This window comes from Musca autumnalis, unplaced genomic scaffold (genome assembly GCF_047663935.1).
Source record: "Musca autumnalis isolate F117 unplaced genomic scaffold, ASM4766393v1 scaffold_5, whole genome shotgun sequence".
Taxonomy (NCBI): domain Eukaryota; kingdom Metazoa; phylum Arthropoda; class Insecta; order Diptera; family Muscidae; genus Musca; species Musca autumnalis.
The window spans coordinates 32,750,551-32,768,091 of NW_027412088.1; the positions used below are offsets into that span (position 1 = coordinate 32,750,551).

Here is a 17,541-nt window from a genome sequence, read left to right on the forward strand (position 1 = left end):
CTTTGTATTATGGCAACAACCTGCGTGTGACACAATAAATATGCCTTAAACCTTCAGATGTGATATGAGAAAAGTCTCCCTTGCCCCTTCTGGGATGTTTGTGGAATAATTAATAAATATTATTATAAGTTCGTAGAAAAAGTTCCCACGACTAAAAAAGCCTAACTATTTTTTCCATAATAACATAGGTTGTCTACAAATGATCAACATAAAATAGTTTTCTTCTGTACAAAAGAGCCTGTGCATGAGTTAGCAACTGTCGCATGACTTGATTTTAGTTTTGGCTGGTAAATACAAATTTCTCTGTGAAAATGAGTTAATTTTTCCAAATGTTATTGGTAGTTAGATAAAATTCGCACTTAGATGATTAGCAGTTAAAAGTGTAATTTGCATTGAAAATTTGACAAAAATGCAAATATTTTAGTTTTTGGGCAGGAAAATCAAATTCGCACTAAAACGATTGGCAGCAAAATCAAAACTACTGTATCATTTAACTGCCTCTTTGGAGGCAAACTTTTTGCTGGGTACCCTCAGCCTTTAGGCTAAGGAGGGTATATACACTTTGATACGACGAAAATGTGCCTCATCGAAATAATGGTTTTAGACCCCAAGTATGTTTGGACGAAATGTGTTTCAGACAATTTGGAGTCGATCTAGCCATGTCCGTCCTGCTGGCTGGAGCGCACGATAACTCTCGAACGGATGAACCGATTCGGTTCAAATTTTTGCTTTCGTAATATTTTACCCAAACTTATTTTAAGTTCGAAGATGAGCTACATCGGTCCACTACTTCCGGTACCTCCCCCACAAAAGTTCGGAAAGTTTGTGCGCACTATAACTCTTGAAGGGAGTGACCGATTTGGTCCATACTTTGTATAGCGTAAACTATCTACCAGGATAATATGAGGTTCCAATATGGTCTCAATAGGTCCACTCCTTTGGGTACCTCCCACACAAAATTTCGGAAAAGTTCAGTTTAGGGCCATCTCTCGAATCGCTTTGCAGCAACTTGTATTCGCTTTCCCCCATACAACGGTACAAGTTTCATCAGGGGAAAGTCCATACTTCCTGAGTAAATAGCCTGAAAGTTTCACAAAACCCCTATGACACCGTCTGAGGTGGTTGGAGCGCAAGATAACTCTCCAACGGATCTGGTTGGTTCCAAAATTTGGCCTTAGTAATATTTTGCCCAAACATAGTTTAAGTTCGAAGATAAGCCATATCGGTCCACTCCATCAGGTACCTCCCCCACAAAATTTCAAAAATGTTCGGAAAAATTGTTCGTACGGTAACTTTTGAAGGGAGTGGCCGAACTGGTCCATACTTTACACATCTTAATATATCTACCAGATATAGATCAGGTTCAAATATGGACTATATTTGTCCACTTCATCCAGTACCTCCCAAACAAAATTTCGGATAAGTTCACTTTAAGACCTGCTATCGAATCACTTTTATTTTTGTTGAAGCAATTTGCATTCGCTGACTCAATTATGATGGTAAAAGTTTTTCAGGGGCAAAACCACACTTCTTAAGCAGACAGCCCGAAGGAAGTAAAACCCCCCTATGGCACCATATGTAGTGGCTGGAGATCGACTTCCACAATAGTCAATGTCGATCCATTCATTTAAGTAATTCCCCCGCAAAACTATTGTTCTTTAATCTAATCAACATTTTTGTGGGTTCATATGTTCAAAATTTTTAAAACCCTCCAAAAACATACGTTTTTTGGGAAAAAATTGTTTCAATATACACAGGCTGAGGGTATATCTCTGTCGGCCAAGCCGACTGATACTTTTTTACTTGTTTTCACTAACATAAATCAACGAAAAATAAAAACAGATGATTGATTGTTTTTAAGAAAAAGAAGGAGAGTTGCTAGTGGTTGCTAGAAGAAATTTGTCCAGCAAGAATTTGCAAACTCTCAGTAAAAGAACTGTCAAAATGTCTCTCTAGAATCGCTCTCTTTTGCTGACTTTTTGCGTAAACAGACGAGTTCCAGCAACAATTGGTACAAGTTGGTACAAATTTTGGGGGTAACCAGACAGACTTATTCACGCTAGTGTAGACCGGGACTTATGATTTTATTCACAATAATGCATTTTGACAACTGGTATGAAAATCAGCTGTTTTTGCCGCTGTACCTGTATTATTGTGCCATGGGCAAGTTATTTATTGTGTCATAGATGGACTTGTTTAATGGGGTTTGCTATTTGTTAATATTTTGTATCAACTGTAAAAGTGTTGTCAACTTCCATTAAAAAAATGTTGTATTAATATGTAGCGATTTGTGTACTTAACTGCAAAAAGGTACACCGCCATTGATATTTCTTGGAACCTTTTTGAGCCTTATGCGGTGATGAATATATGTTTTCCTTCCATTTTAACTTCGGAGAGTTATTTATTTATTTTCACACACAAAGCTGATCTTGCTATGATGTTATACTTTTAAATAACAAAAGTGGTGCATACTTTTAGGCAATAACATACAATTTTTAGTAAAAACGCTTTAAAATTCTTTTTTAATATGCATTTAATGACAACTTTATTAATTATTGTGCTTCCAAATTATCTTTCATGTAATTTCCCTTTCGCCCCAACCCAATGTTCACTTTGTTTAATTTCGATTTAATATCACATAACAGTGTGCTGTTGCATGGAAAAGCCTTATTACCACCTCCATCCAACCCTTTAACATAATTTCCCTATAATCAAGCAGGAAAAAATTCCACGAAATTCGTGGCATTTACTACGAAAAAAAGAGCTGTGAACCGATTACACCCAAAACGAAAGAAAATGAAATGAAGTGGGAGGGCCGGTCATAGGAGGAGGCATTAGGCAAAAAATTATATATTGTAACTAAGTACCAACGATACACTATGCCGTCAGTTAAGTATATAAGCATCCCAACAGAGCATATTGGCGTTGTTGCTGCTGTTGTTTTTGTGCGCATTTAAATGACACCAAAGGGTGTTAAAATTATATATAAAGATTAGTTTTTTTTTCTCTCTCTCGTAGTTGTTTCAATGGTTGTTGGTTGTTCCTTTTTCTTGTTGTTGGTCGATCGGTGGTCATGCCCCCATGCCAACCACACTCCGTAACTGTCGCTGGCTGCTACCCCCACCACCACCACGAGTGGTGGACAACTAACCCAGCGCTAACAAAAACCCATTCTTGGGATATAAATGAAGCCAACCGACCCTAGGAAGTTTAATGGAAGTTTTGTAAAAGATGCCCTTCGTTGAAAAAACTGCACAAGAAAGGCGAAGAAAAAAAAAACAATCCACAGAAAATTATGTAAATGAGTTGAATTTTTTCCATACAATTCTCTGCTTGCTATTTTGTGAACATTAATGCCATTGATGGTTTAGTGCTGTTGTTGCTGCTGCTGCTGAAAAAATACCTTCTTTTAATTCCTGGCAGCTGATGGCAGCAGACACCGCGCTTTACCCCACTGACAGCCCAATGCCTTACATTGCTTTTAACTATAAAAAGAGGGGAAAAAACTTTTTTCCGATGTAATTGTCTAGTGAAGTAAATTTTTTACTTTGCTGTTATTGTTGTATTTTTCTGTTTGTTGTTGTTGTATATACATTTTAAAATTAATTACATACAAAGGCTAAAGTGTGGAAAAAAGTATATAAAAAACATTAAAAAATCTACAATGGCTCATGAGCGCAAAAAAAAACACGCTAAACCTTGCAAGAGGCCAGCCAGCCAGCTATGGGTAAACTTTTTACACCCAGATGCCAAATGCAATCCACCCAACAGACAGCCAGGCAGGCACAAAATCAACCCCACTCAAACTCATCCCTTTTCTAATGACAGATAGCTTAGCGGCCAGCCTGCCACCGGCAACAGAAGATAACCCAGCCAGCCAGTCAGCCACCCAGCAAGCACGCATAACATGTTTCATATTTAACACCCAAAACCTTGATAGTCATCGTTGTGTGTGTGTGTCTTTTCACTCTCTACCCCCTTCCAGTTTTCATTACACAGATCAAGCTCCCACCCCCTACTTACCTTACCCTTGCTAATGCTGGGATCTTGTTCCCCATAACTTCCTTTTGTACAATACTAATTACCAATGTAAGCGCTGCTGCTGGTGTCTTGGTGTGTGTGCTTTTCCTTCTGCCACATGTATTTGTTGTAGGTTTGAATTGGGTGTTATGAAATGGGTTTAGTTCTTAAGTCCGTCTCTTGGTCCTTCAAATGGTCTGTTTTATATATTTAAAAAAAATATAGCGCGCTATTCAATTTTTTCTTTACTTTCGGCCTTGCAACCATTCTTCCTGCTGCCAAGTATTGCTTCTCTTCAGTACAAATGAAGGAGTAAAAATACCAAACCAGGCAGGCGGCGTTGGTGTCTGAATGAATGAATGACTGGTTTGAATGGCATGGAATTGTCGGAGTAAACGGAAATGTAAGCTTGATTGCAACATTATATCATTAATTTTTTTTAGAAAAAAAAGGACTGTATAAAAAAATAACATTTCATTTACTAATACATAAAAGGCAGGCTGACTGGATGCCGCCTGCCTGCCTGGTTGCTGGATGACTAGCTCACATAATCTGAGCAATGACTTGTGTTTATATAAAAATGTACAAAAATGGCGGGGGTTGCCGTATACAACAAAATCTATTTTTTATGTAAAAAATTTACTTTTTTTCAAAGCAATTATATGTAAATATGTATATGCTCCACTCTGGTATATAATAATCAATTCATATTATATACATTTAACTCTGACAGACAATAAAAAAACGCCATTAATTAAAGTCGGAAAGTTTTTTTTTTCAAATCTAAAAAGGGGTTTTAGTGTTACTGCATGCATTATCCATTCCCATTTTCAAATGGCCAACATGAATTAATCTGTCATTCAATGAGAGTAAAAGAGAACATGTTATATCATCACAAGAGAATTTTATTTTTTTTTTTTTTATATATAATATTATTTTATATGTTCGAAATATTCGAAGTTATTTTGTAATTGTTTTCCCAACATAAAACCAGTAAAAGAACACAAAGCGGCGGACAAGTGAGCAAAAGAAAATTTGTTAAAATTGTGTTGTGTAATACAAATAAAGGGGTAAACATAAAAGAAATTGTGATATATTTTGTGAACAATAAATTTAGTACACCATAAAAAATAAAATAGACGTAATGTGAGTTAAAATAAAAATATTAAATATGGGAGCCAACTAAAATTAATATGTATTTGCAAAAAACGGCAACTTTGAAGCAACCACAAAACACAAAGTTGGCATCATTGGAGATAACGGCCAACGTAACTCTGTCTCTCTTTCTCTTTTCTACACAAATATTGTGAATAATTGCATTAACTCATTGTGTGTTTATGACTATTGTGAATGATCCGAAGTAAAAATACTATAAAGTGATATTTATTTATATATGTGGAAAATTAATGAATGAATGAATCTAAAAATGACCGATATATATTTAACACTAAAAGCAAGGTCGGACAATAAGCCTGCCTGTAGTGCGATTCTCTAACTCAATTTATAATTTCGGTAATTACCGATGTTTTTCGGTAAGTTAGCGACGAATAAAAATCATTGTAAAGTTCTACCGATTGCAAGAGTGTTGTCAACTTTTATTCATTCATAATTTTGCGTTTTAATTTTACCGATTTTTAACGTTAACTCAAAAAATGTGTTAGAAAATCGCACTAAAAAAATCGGTAACCTTAAAATACTTATAAATTCGGTAATTAACGATATTTTGCGGTAAGTTAGCGACCAAAAGAAAGTTGTAAACAAGGCCTACAGAAGGTCGGCCATTCAGAGTACTGTTAACAATATTTGACAACAAACATAATAGATTTTACATTATTGTGATTTTAGTTTCTTTGTATTTTAAATGACAACAATGTTTTTGACATCAAACATAACAATCAGCTGGGCTTATTGGCCGACCTTATGTAGGCCTTGGTTGTAAAGTTATACCAAAAGCAACAGTGTTGTCAGCTTTTATTTGAACTTTTTATTCATAATTTTGCGTTTTAATGTTACGACCTTTGTCGGTAACTCAAAAAATGAGTTAGAGTTAGTCGAAGGTCACACTAGAGTGGTTTCATTGAAACTTTTAGGTATTTATAGATCGAGTTCCCACTACAACAACTTTATGATATCACTCTACTGTGAAACTCGACCTAGGAACCCTTGTTTTCATGAATTTGTTTCAATGAAACACTCTAGTGTGACCTTCGACTTAGAGAACTACTGGTTACATTTGTTGTCAAAAATTACAAAAAAAATCAAATAACAATAATGAAAAATCTATTATACTTGTTTTCAAAAATATTATAAGTGGGCGACACCTTGTGTAGGTCTTGACTAAAATATGGGACCTAACTTAAATTTATTTCAAAATAACAGTGATACAAAACACAAAATTGACTTAGAGAACTACTGGTTACATTTGTTGTCAAAAATTACAAAAAAATCAAGTAACAATAATGAAAATACTTGTTTTCAAAAATATTTAAGTGGGCGACACCTTGTGTAGGTCTTGACTAAAATAATATGGGACCTAACTTAAATTTATTTCAAAATAACAGTGACACAAAACACAAAATTGGTATCACTGAAAATAACAACAATAGTCGTGTTCCTTTACGTGCCTAAGGATACAACTTTTTACCTCTTTTTACCCGCAAAGTGTTTCCCTTACTTTAAAAAGCATACAATTTATATGATAGCAGTTTTTAAAAGTAAAGGAACAGACCAAATATATGTAACTCTCACGTAATATGATACTAACTATTGTGAATGATCCCAGTAATATTAAATTACTAATTTTTTAATGATTTTTCGTGCCAATGTACCCCCTACACCACTCTTAAAGGGAGTTTTGTCTCATTTTTCAGCGTCTACCTTAGTTTTTCCTATTTCCAAACTTGACGGTTGCAGTTCTAGGTATTCTCTACATCAAAACAAATGTAAAGGTGTAGACTGGCACAATAATACAAGTAACACAGCAAAAACAGCTAATTATCGTTCTTGTTGTCAAAATGCATTATTATTTTGACGTTTGGCCTGAATTTGAGCAACTGATGGAACACCTTATTTCGCAATACAATATTCAATAAATAGATTGGCAATCGGCGCGATGCAATAAATAAGGTGAACCAGTAACTACAACAACAAGACTACTTTGATTGAAAGTCTTTCAAGCTGTAAAACTATTTGTTTGCGTTTACATACGATTAATTCACAATGACAATTTAACAGACTGGGTGAAATCAAGTGGCCTTCGCTATTCCAACTTATGTATTGCGCACCATATTAGGGATAGGTAATGGAAAGCAATAATCGATTTTTCGACCTTTCGATTTTGGTCTAAAACTAAAAATGCGATTTTTCGGTTTTGCGATTATTTCAGTTGTCTTAAAACTCGACTTTCGACTTTTTCATAACCCCAGAAAATCGATTATAATCGACTATTCGTCGATTTTTGAGTTTTCTTTTGAAACTGTAAAACCGCCAAAAGTGTAAAACCGCCAAGTCCACAATCTATGAGCAAACTCGAAAATCGATCACAAGGTAATCGATTATGCGATTTTCCCTCCAGACAAAAGTCGACTACGATTTTTAGATTTTTGACTGCAAAAAGTCGATTAATCGATTAACCGAAAGTCGACTTACCAATCCCTACACCATATCATCAGAGTTGTTAAAATGCATTATTGTGAGAAAATAACATACGAAAAGTAAACAAACTTGAATAAATTATAAAGTGGCCATGGTGAAATAATGTGTAACGACAAAAACAGCTGATCTTCATACCAGTTGTCAAAATGCGTTATTGAGAATAAAATCACATACAAAATGTAAACAAGCAATTCACAGTAATGCATTATTGTAAGCAAATTTGTGAATAAACTGTATGAAAACATAAACAAACATTTTGACATATTGAACGTGATGAAATTATAAGTTGGCGTAAAACGACCAGCTGATTGGTTTCAATCTGTCAATTTTTTTGTTATTGTGAATTATTTGTATGAAAACGAAAACAAACAATTTGACATATTGGAGAATTTTTAGCCAAAAAAGAGTTGTTGTTGTGCTACTGCCGTGACCTGATAAATAGATCTTGATATTGAAGAATTTTCGCCCAAAATAGAGTTGCTGATGTGCAACTTACATGACCTGCATGGCACAATAATACAGGTGCTACGCCAAAAACAGCTGTTTACCATTCTAATTGTCAAAATGTATTTTGTGTATGATGAAATTATAAGGTGGCGTAAAACGGCCAGCTGATTGGTTTCAATCTGTCAAATATTTTGTTATTGTGAATAAATGGTATGAAAACGTAAACAAACATTTTGACATATTGAAGAATTTTCGGCCAAAATAGAGTTGTTGTTGTGCTACTTACGTGACCTGTTAAATAGATCTTGATTTTGTGAATAAAATCACATAAAGACGTCAACAAGCAATTGACAGTAGGGTTGTCTTTTTACTTACTAAATGTTGCTGAAACAATTTTTTCAGCAACTTATCCTTTATACAACTGTCAAAATCTGCAACATTAGTAATAATTATTACTAACTAGCAGACCCCGGTCCGCGTTGCTGGCCCGTCGTAATGAGTTTTAATTCAAAAGTAGGTATTTTCTACCTCACTTCTTCGGTCCATTGTCAAACCGAGAAGGATTTTAAATTTATCAACAGATTTTGTCTGTAACCTTTCTTTTCTCTTACGGACTTTGTCGGATTTTTCGCCAATTTGTGTCTTTTAGGATTTATTATCGTCCATGTCACTGCCTTTATCCTAAAGCGATCTAATAATAAAAGTTAAAAAAATGATCCGAAAGTCAAAAAATATGTAGCCTATTTTTATCGGGGACCAACCCTGTACATTCGCTGAAAGTTTCAGGAAAATCGATTTAGTAGTTTCGTAGATATAACATATTTAAAAAAGTGGGCGTTGTCCAGTCTTAATGCCCCAAATAAGCACGTAAGGTCGGAGACACAATCGCCATTGACTCGGAAATTAATTTTCAAGGCGATACATTTGTAATTGTTGCAAATATTGAATTTTTACAAAAATAGGGCATAGGGGAGGTACCCCGCCCGATACGAAATTCAACCAAATATGTAGCCTATTTCAACCGGGGGCCATCACTTTACGTTCCCTGCAAATTTCGGGAAAATCTATTGAGTAGTTCCGTAGATATAACATATTTATAAAAGTGGGTGAAAAAGTGGGCGTGGCCAATTTTTCTTTGCATAAAAACCTAAACTGGACTATGACTAACATTTCCACAAAAAATTATACAAATCGCTCTAGCCATATTCAACTGATTCAATTACCAACAAACGACAATTGAGTTTTATATATAAAGATTATCACGTAAAAAGACACAGCTAGTAATGCGTTAATGTGAACAAATTTTGACGTTTTGACTGATTTTGGACAACTAACGTAACACCCTCTTATTCCGCCATGGTGACTTGATAAATATATCTTGTAAACAAACAATTCACGACAATGTATTGTTGTGAACATCAAATCATAGCAAACGTCAAATTTGATCACAATAATGCATTGCTGTGAATTGCTTGTTTACATTTTGTATGAGATTTTATTCACAATAATGCAATTTGACAACTAGTCTGAAAATCAGCTGTTTTTGGCGCTGTACCTTATTATTGTGCAATGGTATGAACCATGATAAAATTATAAGGTGAAATAAACAAACATTTTGACATCTTGAAGCATTTTCGGCCAAAATACAGATATAGTTGTGCTACATACGTGACGTGGTAAATATATCGTTAATTGCCGCGTTACAAGAACCACATGGAAAATTCAAGAAAAAACTTGGCATCACTTACGCTTTTTTCATGCGTTTTTTTCCTTAAGCCCCCAAAAAGTGGTAAAACTGGAAGCAATTTTTTAGAGAGAGAGATAACAAGAATGGCGTTATCTTCTACCAGAGGCTACCAAACAAATTTCTTCGGGTAAAAAATTGTAAAATAAAAAAAGAATGCTGACAAAACAAAATTAAAAACAGCGAAAATTTAAATTTTTATGTTTCTTTATGACATTGTTACCAGATCTACCATTTTTCCGTACTTTTACTTTTCTGGTAAAACTGGTCATGAGAGACAAATTTTGACAGTTTTCTCTTTTACTTAGCTTAGCTACTAGTTTATTTTTGTCACTAATTTAACAAATAAACAATTGAACTTTTTATTAGCAGAAAACTCTACCAAAGAGTGAGCTATGAAACTGGTGTTTTCGGCACAGGCATATCCGCCTGCAGTGACAGTTATGGTAATCTGGTAACAGATACATATGTATATCATGCTCAGGTTACAGTCATGCCACAAAAATGAATGTATACCTGCCAATTAAAATGACAATAAGACAGAAAGAAATAAGCAGTCTGAAGAATAATAACACATCAGTAGCCGATGATTTGCCAGTCAAGCTGTTCTAGATTGAATAGGGAGGGACGACAGATGATGGGATGGGAGATGGATTTCTTCTCAAAAGTAGTAATGCTATAAATGTCTTTGTTGCTGGCCACAAAGGTAAAATAGATCCGTAAAATTTACCTTCTCTGGCATCTTTGCTTGCCTGCAACGTTACGACCGTTTCCATTGCCTTAGACATCGGAAACAATTAGGATTTAAATTGACGGATAGAGAACTTTTCTTGATTTGCAAAAAAAAAATTCTTAGTCGACATTGACATTTCTCCTTCACTTTGCGTTAGACGTTGCTATATTTGATATTTCAGGTTCTCCATAAAGAATATCATCCCTTAAGAGACAAAGGAAGCATTTTGTCTTATAAATGATTGGAGACAGATTAGTATTTAACTCAAACACATGGAACCTTTGGTAGAGAAATAATATATCTCTGAAATTTTCTCAGTAAAAGTAAGTCAAGATCATGCTAAAGGGGATTTTAAAAACGCTGATTTTTGTTCATCAATTTCTAGCATTGATTAATAATACAATGTGCCTGGTTACACACTGCACCACGGCACTATAGACCTAATAGTACGTTTACATTTACGAAATCGAGTGGATTTCAACGTTCAATTTCTTTGCGTATACATACGTCAAATCAAAACGCATATGAAATCCATTCACTCACCCATATGAATACCATTCATACACTTTGGGCACCATTCCATTTTAGGTAGTTTGAATAGATTGAAAAATAATTTGGATATCCAATCAAACTGAATTTGTATTTCGGGTTTGCAAAGACTGAAACCCCCCTTTAAAAAATTGTCGATATAGGTTCACGAAAACGCGACAAAGTTCTAAGAAACAGCACTTTCCATCCCTGGTTGAGTGAATGACTGTTATTGTGAATGATCGCAATAGTTCATTAATAAGGTTGCGTTTACGTCACAATGTTTTAATAAAACTGTTTTTGTTTTTCAATTTTCAACTTACAAAATGTGATAAATAATAATTAATTATAATAATTAAATATAATAAAACAAAAAAATATTAAAAACTTAAAATTAATTACATATGGATTTTATGCAGACCATTATTATTTTCTTTAAAATAAGTTAACTCAAAGCCAAATTTAAATTAATTAATGTTTAAAACTTTCAAAAGGCCATATTTAACTTTAAGTTATAGCGCCTTTGATTCACAAAATACAATTGCTGGAAATATTGACCTCTGAAAAAAGAACACTTTTTCTTCTTTTATAAAAATAAAAAAAATATTTATATTTAGTTTGAAATATTATGACAACTCAGTAATTATTAAACTATAATCTCTTGTAAAGTCAATCATTTTTTATTTCTGCACCAGTAACTTTTTTTTCGTTGACAGTGAAGGGATTAATTAAGAAAACTTCTAATTATTTACAAGAATATCAAAATACTAGCAAAACTGTCATTGGTTTCTTTTTGCATACTAGGAGAGAAAAGCAAAAAAAACATCCTTTAATAACAAGGACAGTAAGAAAGAAAGGAAAAAAGGAGGATGACCAAACATTGGAAACACTTTTCATTACTGCCTCTGGCACAAAGGCGAAACAAAATTAAGGCGTACAATGAAGCACCCTAAAGAAATGAGAAACAAAAACCAACTACAATTTAATCATGTACTCCTCCTTGCCAGAAACAAGTAAAAGAAAATACAAAAAAAAGAAACGTACAACAACAAGAAACCCTGTTTCACATCATTTATATTTTTAATTAGAAAAGAAAATCTAAAGAACATGAAATATCCTTTTTTTAGGTGGTCTCACTTTCGTGTACACTCAATATCCTGTCCAGCAAAAGCTTCTTTGCCAAGGGACGAACTCAGTGTTGTTCGCCACCACCACCTACATAAAAACACTTATTATGTAAATTTTTTCTTTCCTAATGAGTTCAAATTCATTTTTAAAAGATTTTTTTTCTTTTACTTGGAGAATTCGCTTTTCTCTCTTTCGCCTTTTTTTCACTATTGAATATCCTTGTCATCTGCAATGTCTTCTTCTTCGTTTCTCCCACTTTTTTGTCTTATATACAAATTTTATAAATTAAACAGGAAAAATTGTGTATTTTTTTCAAGTGAATTCTCATTAATTTCTTGTGTTCATTCAACTTGCAATGTAAAAAATACAATCCTTTTACAATAAACACAACAACAACATCCCATCATCATGGACAGCTTAAAGAAAAGGCCACCAAGAACACCATAAAAAATCAAGTGAAAATCTAAAAGTGTTTTCCACTCTTCAATGTTTTTTTGTTCGCTCGCTCGCGTCACTATAAGATGTTGATGATGCTGGTGATGGACCTCGTTTGATTTGTATTGTGACGGTCTGTTACTGCTGCTGTCTGCCACCCCTCATCAATGGCAAATGTTAGACACAGGCATTAGCTCTATATACTACCACCCCCCTACAACCACAGAGCAGCACCCCACTGTCCATCACCACCACCACCACCTCTGACACCATCAGCTGCTGCTGCATTACTTACCATCACTCATTTATAAGGCAACCTTTTACAAAGTACAAATTCCAAGCAATGGCTTATTCAGCGCATTTATACCATTCACTGTCACAGTCATTGTACTCACTTACCGCCAATAGTCGGTCGTCAGCCGTCATTTGTTTGATGTTCTTAAAAGTAACATCAACCCTGCACCAAAATTACTTTGAAAAAAAGAGTTAAAATCCCTTTTTTCTGAGTGATTTTTTCCAACTTAAAGCATTTTCTTATATCACGAGGGTCACGTTGTAATATCAACTGCGGAAATTACGCAGGGCAAATTGTTAAGATTTCTCTCACCCCCAAAAAACGACTGGCACTGATTTGAACTTTAGCCATCCTCAACAACAACAACAAAAAAGTTGTAAGGATACCACATAGACGACTCTGCATACTAAAAGGAGTAGTTCTTAATTTGACATCATAACCGTTTTGTGTTCAAAACAATACAGAGTCTAATTTTATTATTTGTGTCCTTAATTTCCTCGGGGTAAGTTGGATTTTAGCGTTCTTTGTTATAGACCTTTCATTCTTTTGGAAAAGCCTTTCCATTTTATAGGGTTTTTTGCGGGTGCTCTTTGTTTACATTTTGTTTTTATTTATTTTTTCAATTTTTTTAGTACTTCTTCCAATTCAATTTATCTGGTCTAACTTTAATTCCTTCTTACATGGCTGTTTTATCACGAATAAACAAGATATACATTCACAATATTATCTTACATATCACGTTATTAGGACTGTGCTTTCCACGTTTCTCTTTTTATATCTATAATTTTTTGTTATTATTTTGTAGTCTTTTTTAATAATAAATTAATTAATATATTTTTCTATAATTTTGTATACTAAAAAGTTAAAGTATCTTTACCTTACGTCTTTCACTAATTACAAGACATGGTGTCTCATAAAACAACCATTCACAATAGTGTAATAAACAGGTGATCGTATCAATGATAATTGATTTTTTATTTAGCGGGCTATTTCATAATTCGTTAGCACATTTAAGCCAAGATTTAATACAAATCCTTTAAGACTACTCCACTTGATATGGAGTGTCCCAATGAGGGTTTTGCATTTAAATAATAAACTGAAAAATAACAAAAATAAAAACAATTTCTTATTGGGAGTATCTCAACGAGGTGTTGACTACCTTTAATAAAGTAAAAACAAGAAAAGAAAATACTAATCCCAACCTTTTACCCCTTCTTCTCTTTGCAGGGTCTCTTGCGTACTGCTGAGCAATTAAAAATCAAAGGTCTGTGCGAAACCGCCGAAAACGCTGATGATCTTAATGATGCTGCCACAGCCACTATAACCGTATCCGAGAATATACAGCAAGCCGTAGTTGGTAATATAGTCAATGCTACGGTAGTACCGGGACAACCCTCACCACCCATACCCCAGCAACATCATCACCAACAACAACAGCAGCAACAACAACAGCAACAACAACAGCAGCAGCAACAACAGCAACAGTTAGCCAATACAGCTGTACTCACACAAGCCGTCAGTCCCAATAGTGCACAACAATTGGCCGCTGCCGGACAATTGGTAACCTCTACACCCATATCATCACAACAGCTAGGTGGCGGTCGCAAATCAAGAGTCCGCAAACGTTCTAAATCACCGGACATAATATTGGCACATCACGAACAACAGACCCAACAACAACAGCAACAGAATCAACAACATCCCCAAGCTATAATAATACAAAATCAAAATCAAACGGCTATAGTAAGTCTACAACCGACATCGGCTGGAAATTATATACCGGTGTCAGGTGTACAAACGGTAACAACAACTGTAGCAGGTGGTCAGCAACAACAACAAGAGGGTGGCACAACCATAAATACAGGTGAAGATTCAGATTCGGAAAAGCCAACATTACAGAAAATTTGTAAAACTGAAACATCATCAGCTTCGCCAGCATCTGCATCATCGGCATCAGGATCAAATAATGCTGGTGGTGTAACTACGGTAGCAGCACCAGGAACAGCGATCGTAACACAAATTGTAGTAGCTAGAGACGGAAAAGATAAAAATATGACTAGTTTAGGCATGGGAATGGTAAGTGGCCACCGACAAATGTATAGCAAGCACCACAATAACAACAACAACTACAAAGAAATGGTTGACAATTTGCTATGCTCCTCTCACTCTTTAAAGTTGTGAGCAAGATTTAATGTCCCCTTTTCTCTTGTTTTATTTTGTAGAACGGTGGCATTCTAGGAGTCCCAATGGGTTTCTTAGATTTTGCTCCAGAACCACCGGCACCATCAGCGACACCAGTTACAGTTACAGAACATGTGGACTTGTCATGTAACCCAAGTACGGATACCAGAGATTTATCAAGTAAGTTTAAAAAATTAAACTTTTAGTAGAGAAAATATTAAAGAAGTAGAATTTGAGTAAAATTTAAGTAAAAACGGACCAAATAGGACGTGTCGCATAATGTGTCAGTGATGGATAGCCCCACACTGAAGATAGTTATCCTTACTCTGAATGTAAACTCCCAGCGTGTTTTGTCTCTCTGCCGTTTCAATTTAAAGGAGAGAGTGAGAAAAGTCACCGGGAATTTACGTTCATAATAAGGCTGAGTGTCATTTCCGTGTATGTGTTTATTAGAAATGATAAACTCTGTAAATGGTACGGGTACCATTTCGGTCGTGGCGGGGAAAGGCATTTCATTAAATTGTGCTAAAGTATGTTCAGACTTCAATCAGTGGCATACGAGAAGTTATCACTTGGCGATACGAAAGAAGTTCCACCTCATCTAGGAAAGTGGAATCGGAACACCTTCGGTGATACAAGAAGTGTTATCTCCTGTTACATCTGGGATGTTTGGGTCTAACAAAGCATCAATTTCGGCCGTAAAACATGGCATAATCAGTTTATTCAAAAGATGGAAACAAGTTATGTCTCCACTTTGGAAAAAAACTTCTGCCATGCATGAAGTATTTTCGCGTTAAAATCTCCTAGAAGTCCAACTTAGATTAAAATGGTTTTATGATTGTCGTACGTAACTTCGAAATGAGTCAAATCGAGCGGTTCCGAATTAAAGGGGCTAAACGAAACGTTAGGTAACCATATTTGTAGATATACGTGGTTTTAGGTACCTAGTTTGACTGTCAGGCGAACTAACAAATACAGACGATCACGACTGTTTTACAATCACAGCTTAATAATTCCGTTTTATGAAGTGCATTTTTATTCTTGCATACTTTATTAACGATTTATTTTTCTCTTTACCCTTTAGACCCCTCAGAACCGCTCGACATAGACAATCATTTGGCCCAACACATGATACAACGGCTCGATCAATCTCCAATGCACTCTATGCACCATCAAACCGGTGACGAATCAAATTCGAATCTGGTACAGCATATAAAAAGTGAAGTCCTTGATGCCAAACAGCAACAACAACAGCAGCAGCAACAGGTTCAGCAACAACAGCAACAGGCTGCTGCAGCTGCCGCCGCCCACCATCAAGCTCAGCAACAGCAGTTGCATGCCCAACAAATGGCTGCGGCGCAAAATCAAAGTCACCAGCAGCAACAGCAGTCGCATCAACAGCAACAACAATCACACCAACAGCAGCAGCAACATCACCAACAAGCCCACCAACAACAACAGCATCATCAGGACATCACGGGTGCAACAGTGATGGAGATTGATCCGAGCCAAATAAAACATGAACCGGGCATGATAATAACACCGGAAATTGTAAATATGATGACCACCGGACATATGGGTAAGTTGAGAATTTTACACTAGAACTTTCATTAAGGGCAGCATAGTTCCACTTTGCATAGATAATTAATTTTTTCTTCACATTTCCTGTCTTCTTTTGCAGATATGTACAACTCTGATACAAGCGATGATTCAATGATGATTGCCAATGGCTCACCACATGATCAAAATGAACCACACTACACCAATTTAGATCAGCAGCACGGTGGAGATATGAAAGGTCAGTTTAATGGTCCCAAAACTTGGACACAAGATGATATGAATTCAGCTTTAGATGCATTGAAGAACCAAAACATGAGTCTGACGAAAGCATCCGTTACCTATGGCATCCCCTCCACCACCCTATGGCAGCGGGCCCATCGTATGGGTATTGAGACACCGAAGAAGGAAGGAGGCACCAAATCATGGAATGAAGACTCACTGAACAGTGCTTTGGAAGCATTACGCTCTGGACAAATATCAGCGAATAAAGCATCGAAAGCCTTTGGCATACCTTCATCGACGCTGTATAAGATAGCACGACGTGAGGGTATACGATTGGCTGCACCATTCAATGCGGCACCAACAACATGGACACCTGACGATTTGGAGCGTGCATTGGAGGCCATACGTGCGGGTCATACATCCGTACAGAAGGCAAGTGCTGAATTCGGTATACCAACAGGTAAGTGTTTAATGGCATTTCGAAGACAATAATACCCATCAAAAGCTACATACATAACTTACAACTCCGTATGGATGTTTATATTTGTTGCAAAGAAAAGGGGCTGAATAATCTTTATTTGTTAAAACCAAAGA

At 35.5% G+C, this 17,541-nt stretch overlaps 1 protein-coding gene across 38 annotated transcripts in view; it reads left to right on the forward strand.

The window, feature by feature from the left end:
• The window catches only part of psq (BTB-domain-containing protein pipsqueak), a 384,732-nt gene that overhangs the window by 354,255 nt on the left and 12,936 nt on the right, over positions 1–17,541 (forward strand). For 25 of the 38 annotated variants that reach the window (XM_073990999.1, XM_073990995.1, XM_073991003.1 and 22 more), the window contains 4 exons: positions 14,212–15,060; positions 15,207–15,345; positions 16,250–16,744; positions 16,847–17,407. In XM_073990999.1, coding sequence (XP_073847100.1) covers positions 14,212–15,060; positions 15,207–15,345; positions 16,250–16,744; positions 16,847–17,407 — 2,044 coding nt within the window. The remainder of the gene's footprint in view (positions 1–14,211; positions 15,061–15,206; positions 15,346–16,249; positions 16,745–16,846; positions 17,408–17,541) is intronic. The other 13 variants (XM_073991013.1, XM_073991019.1, XM_073991016.1 and 10 more) reach the window with 3 other exon arrangements.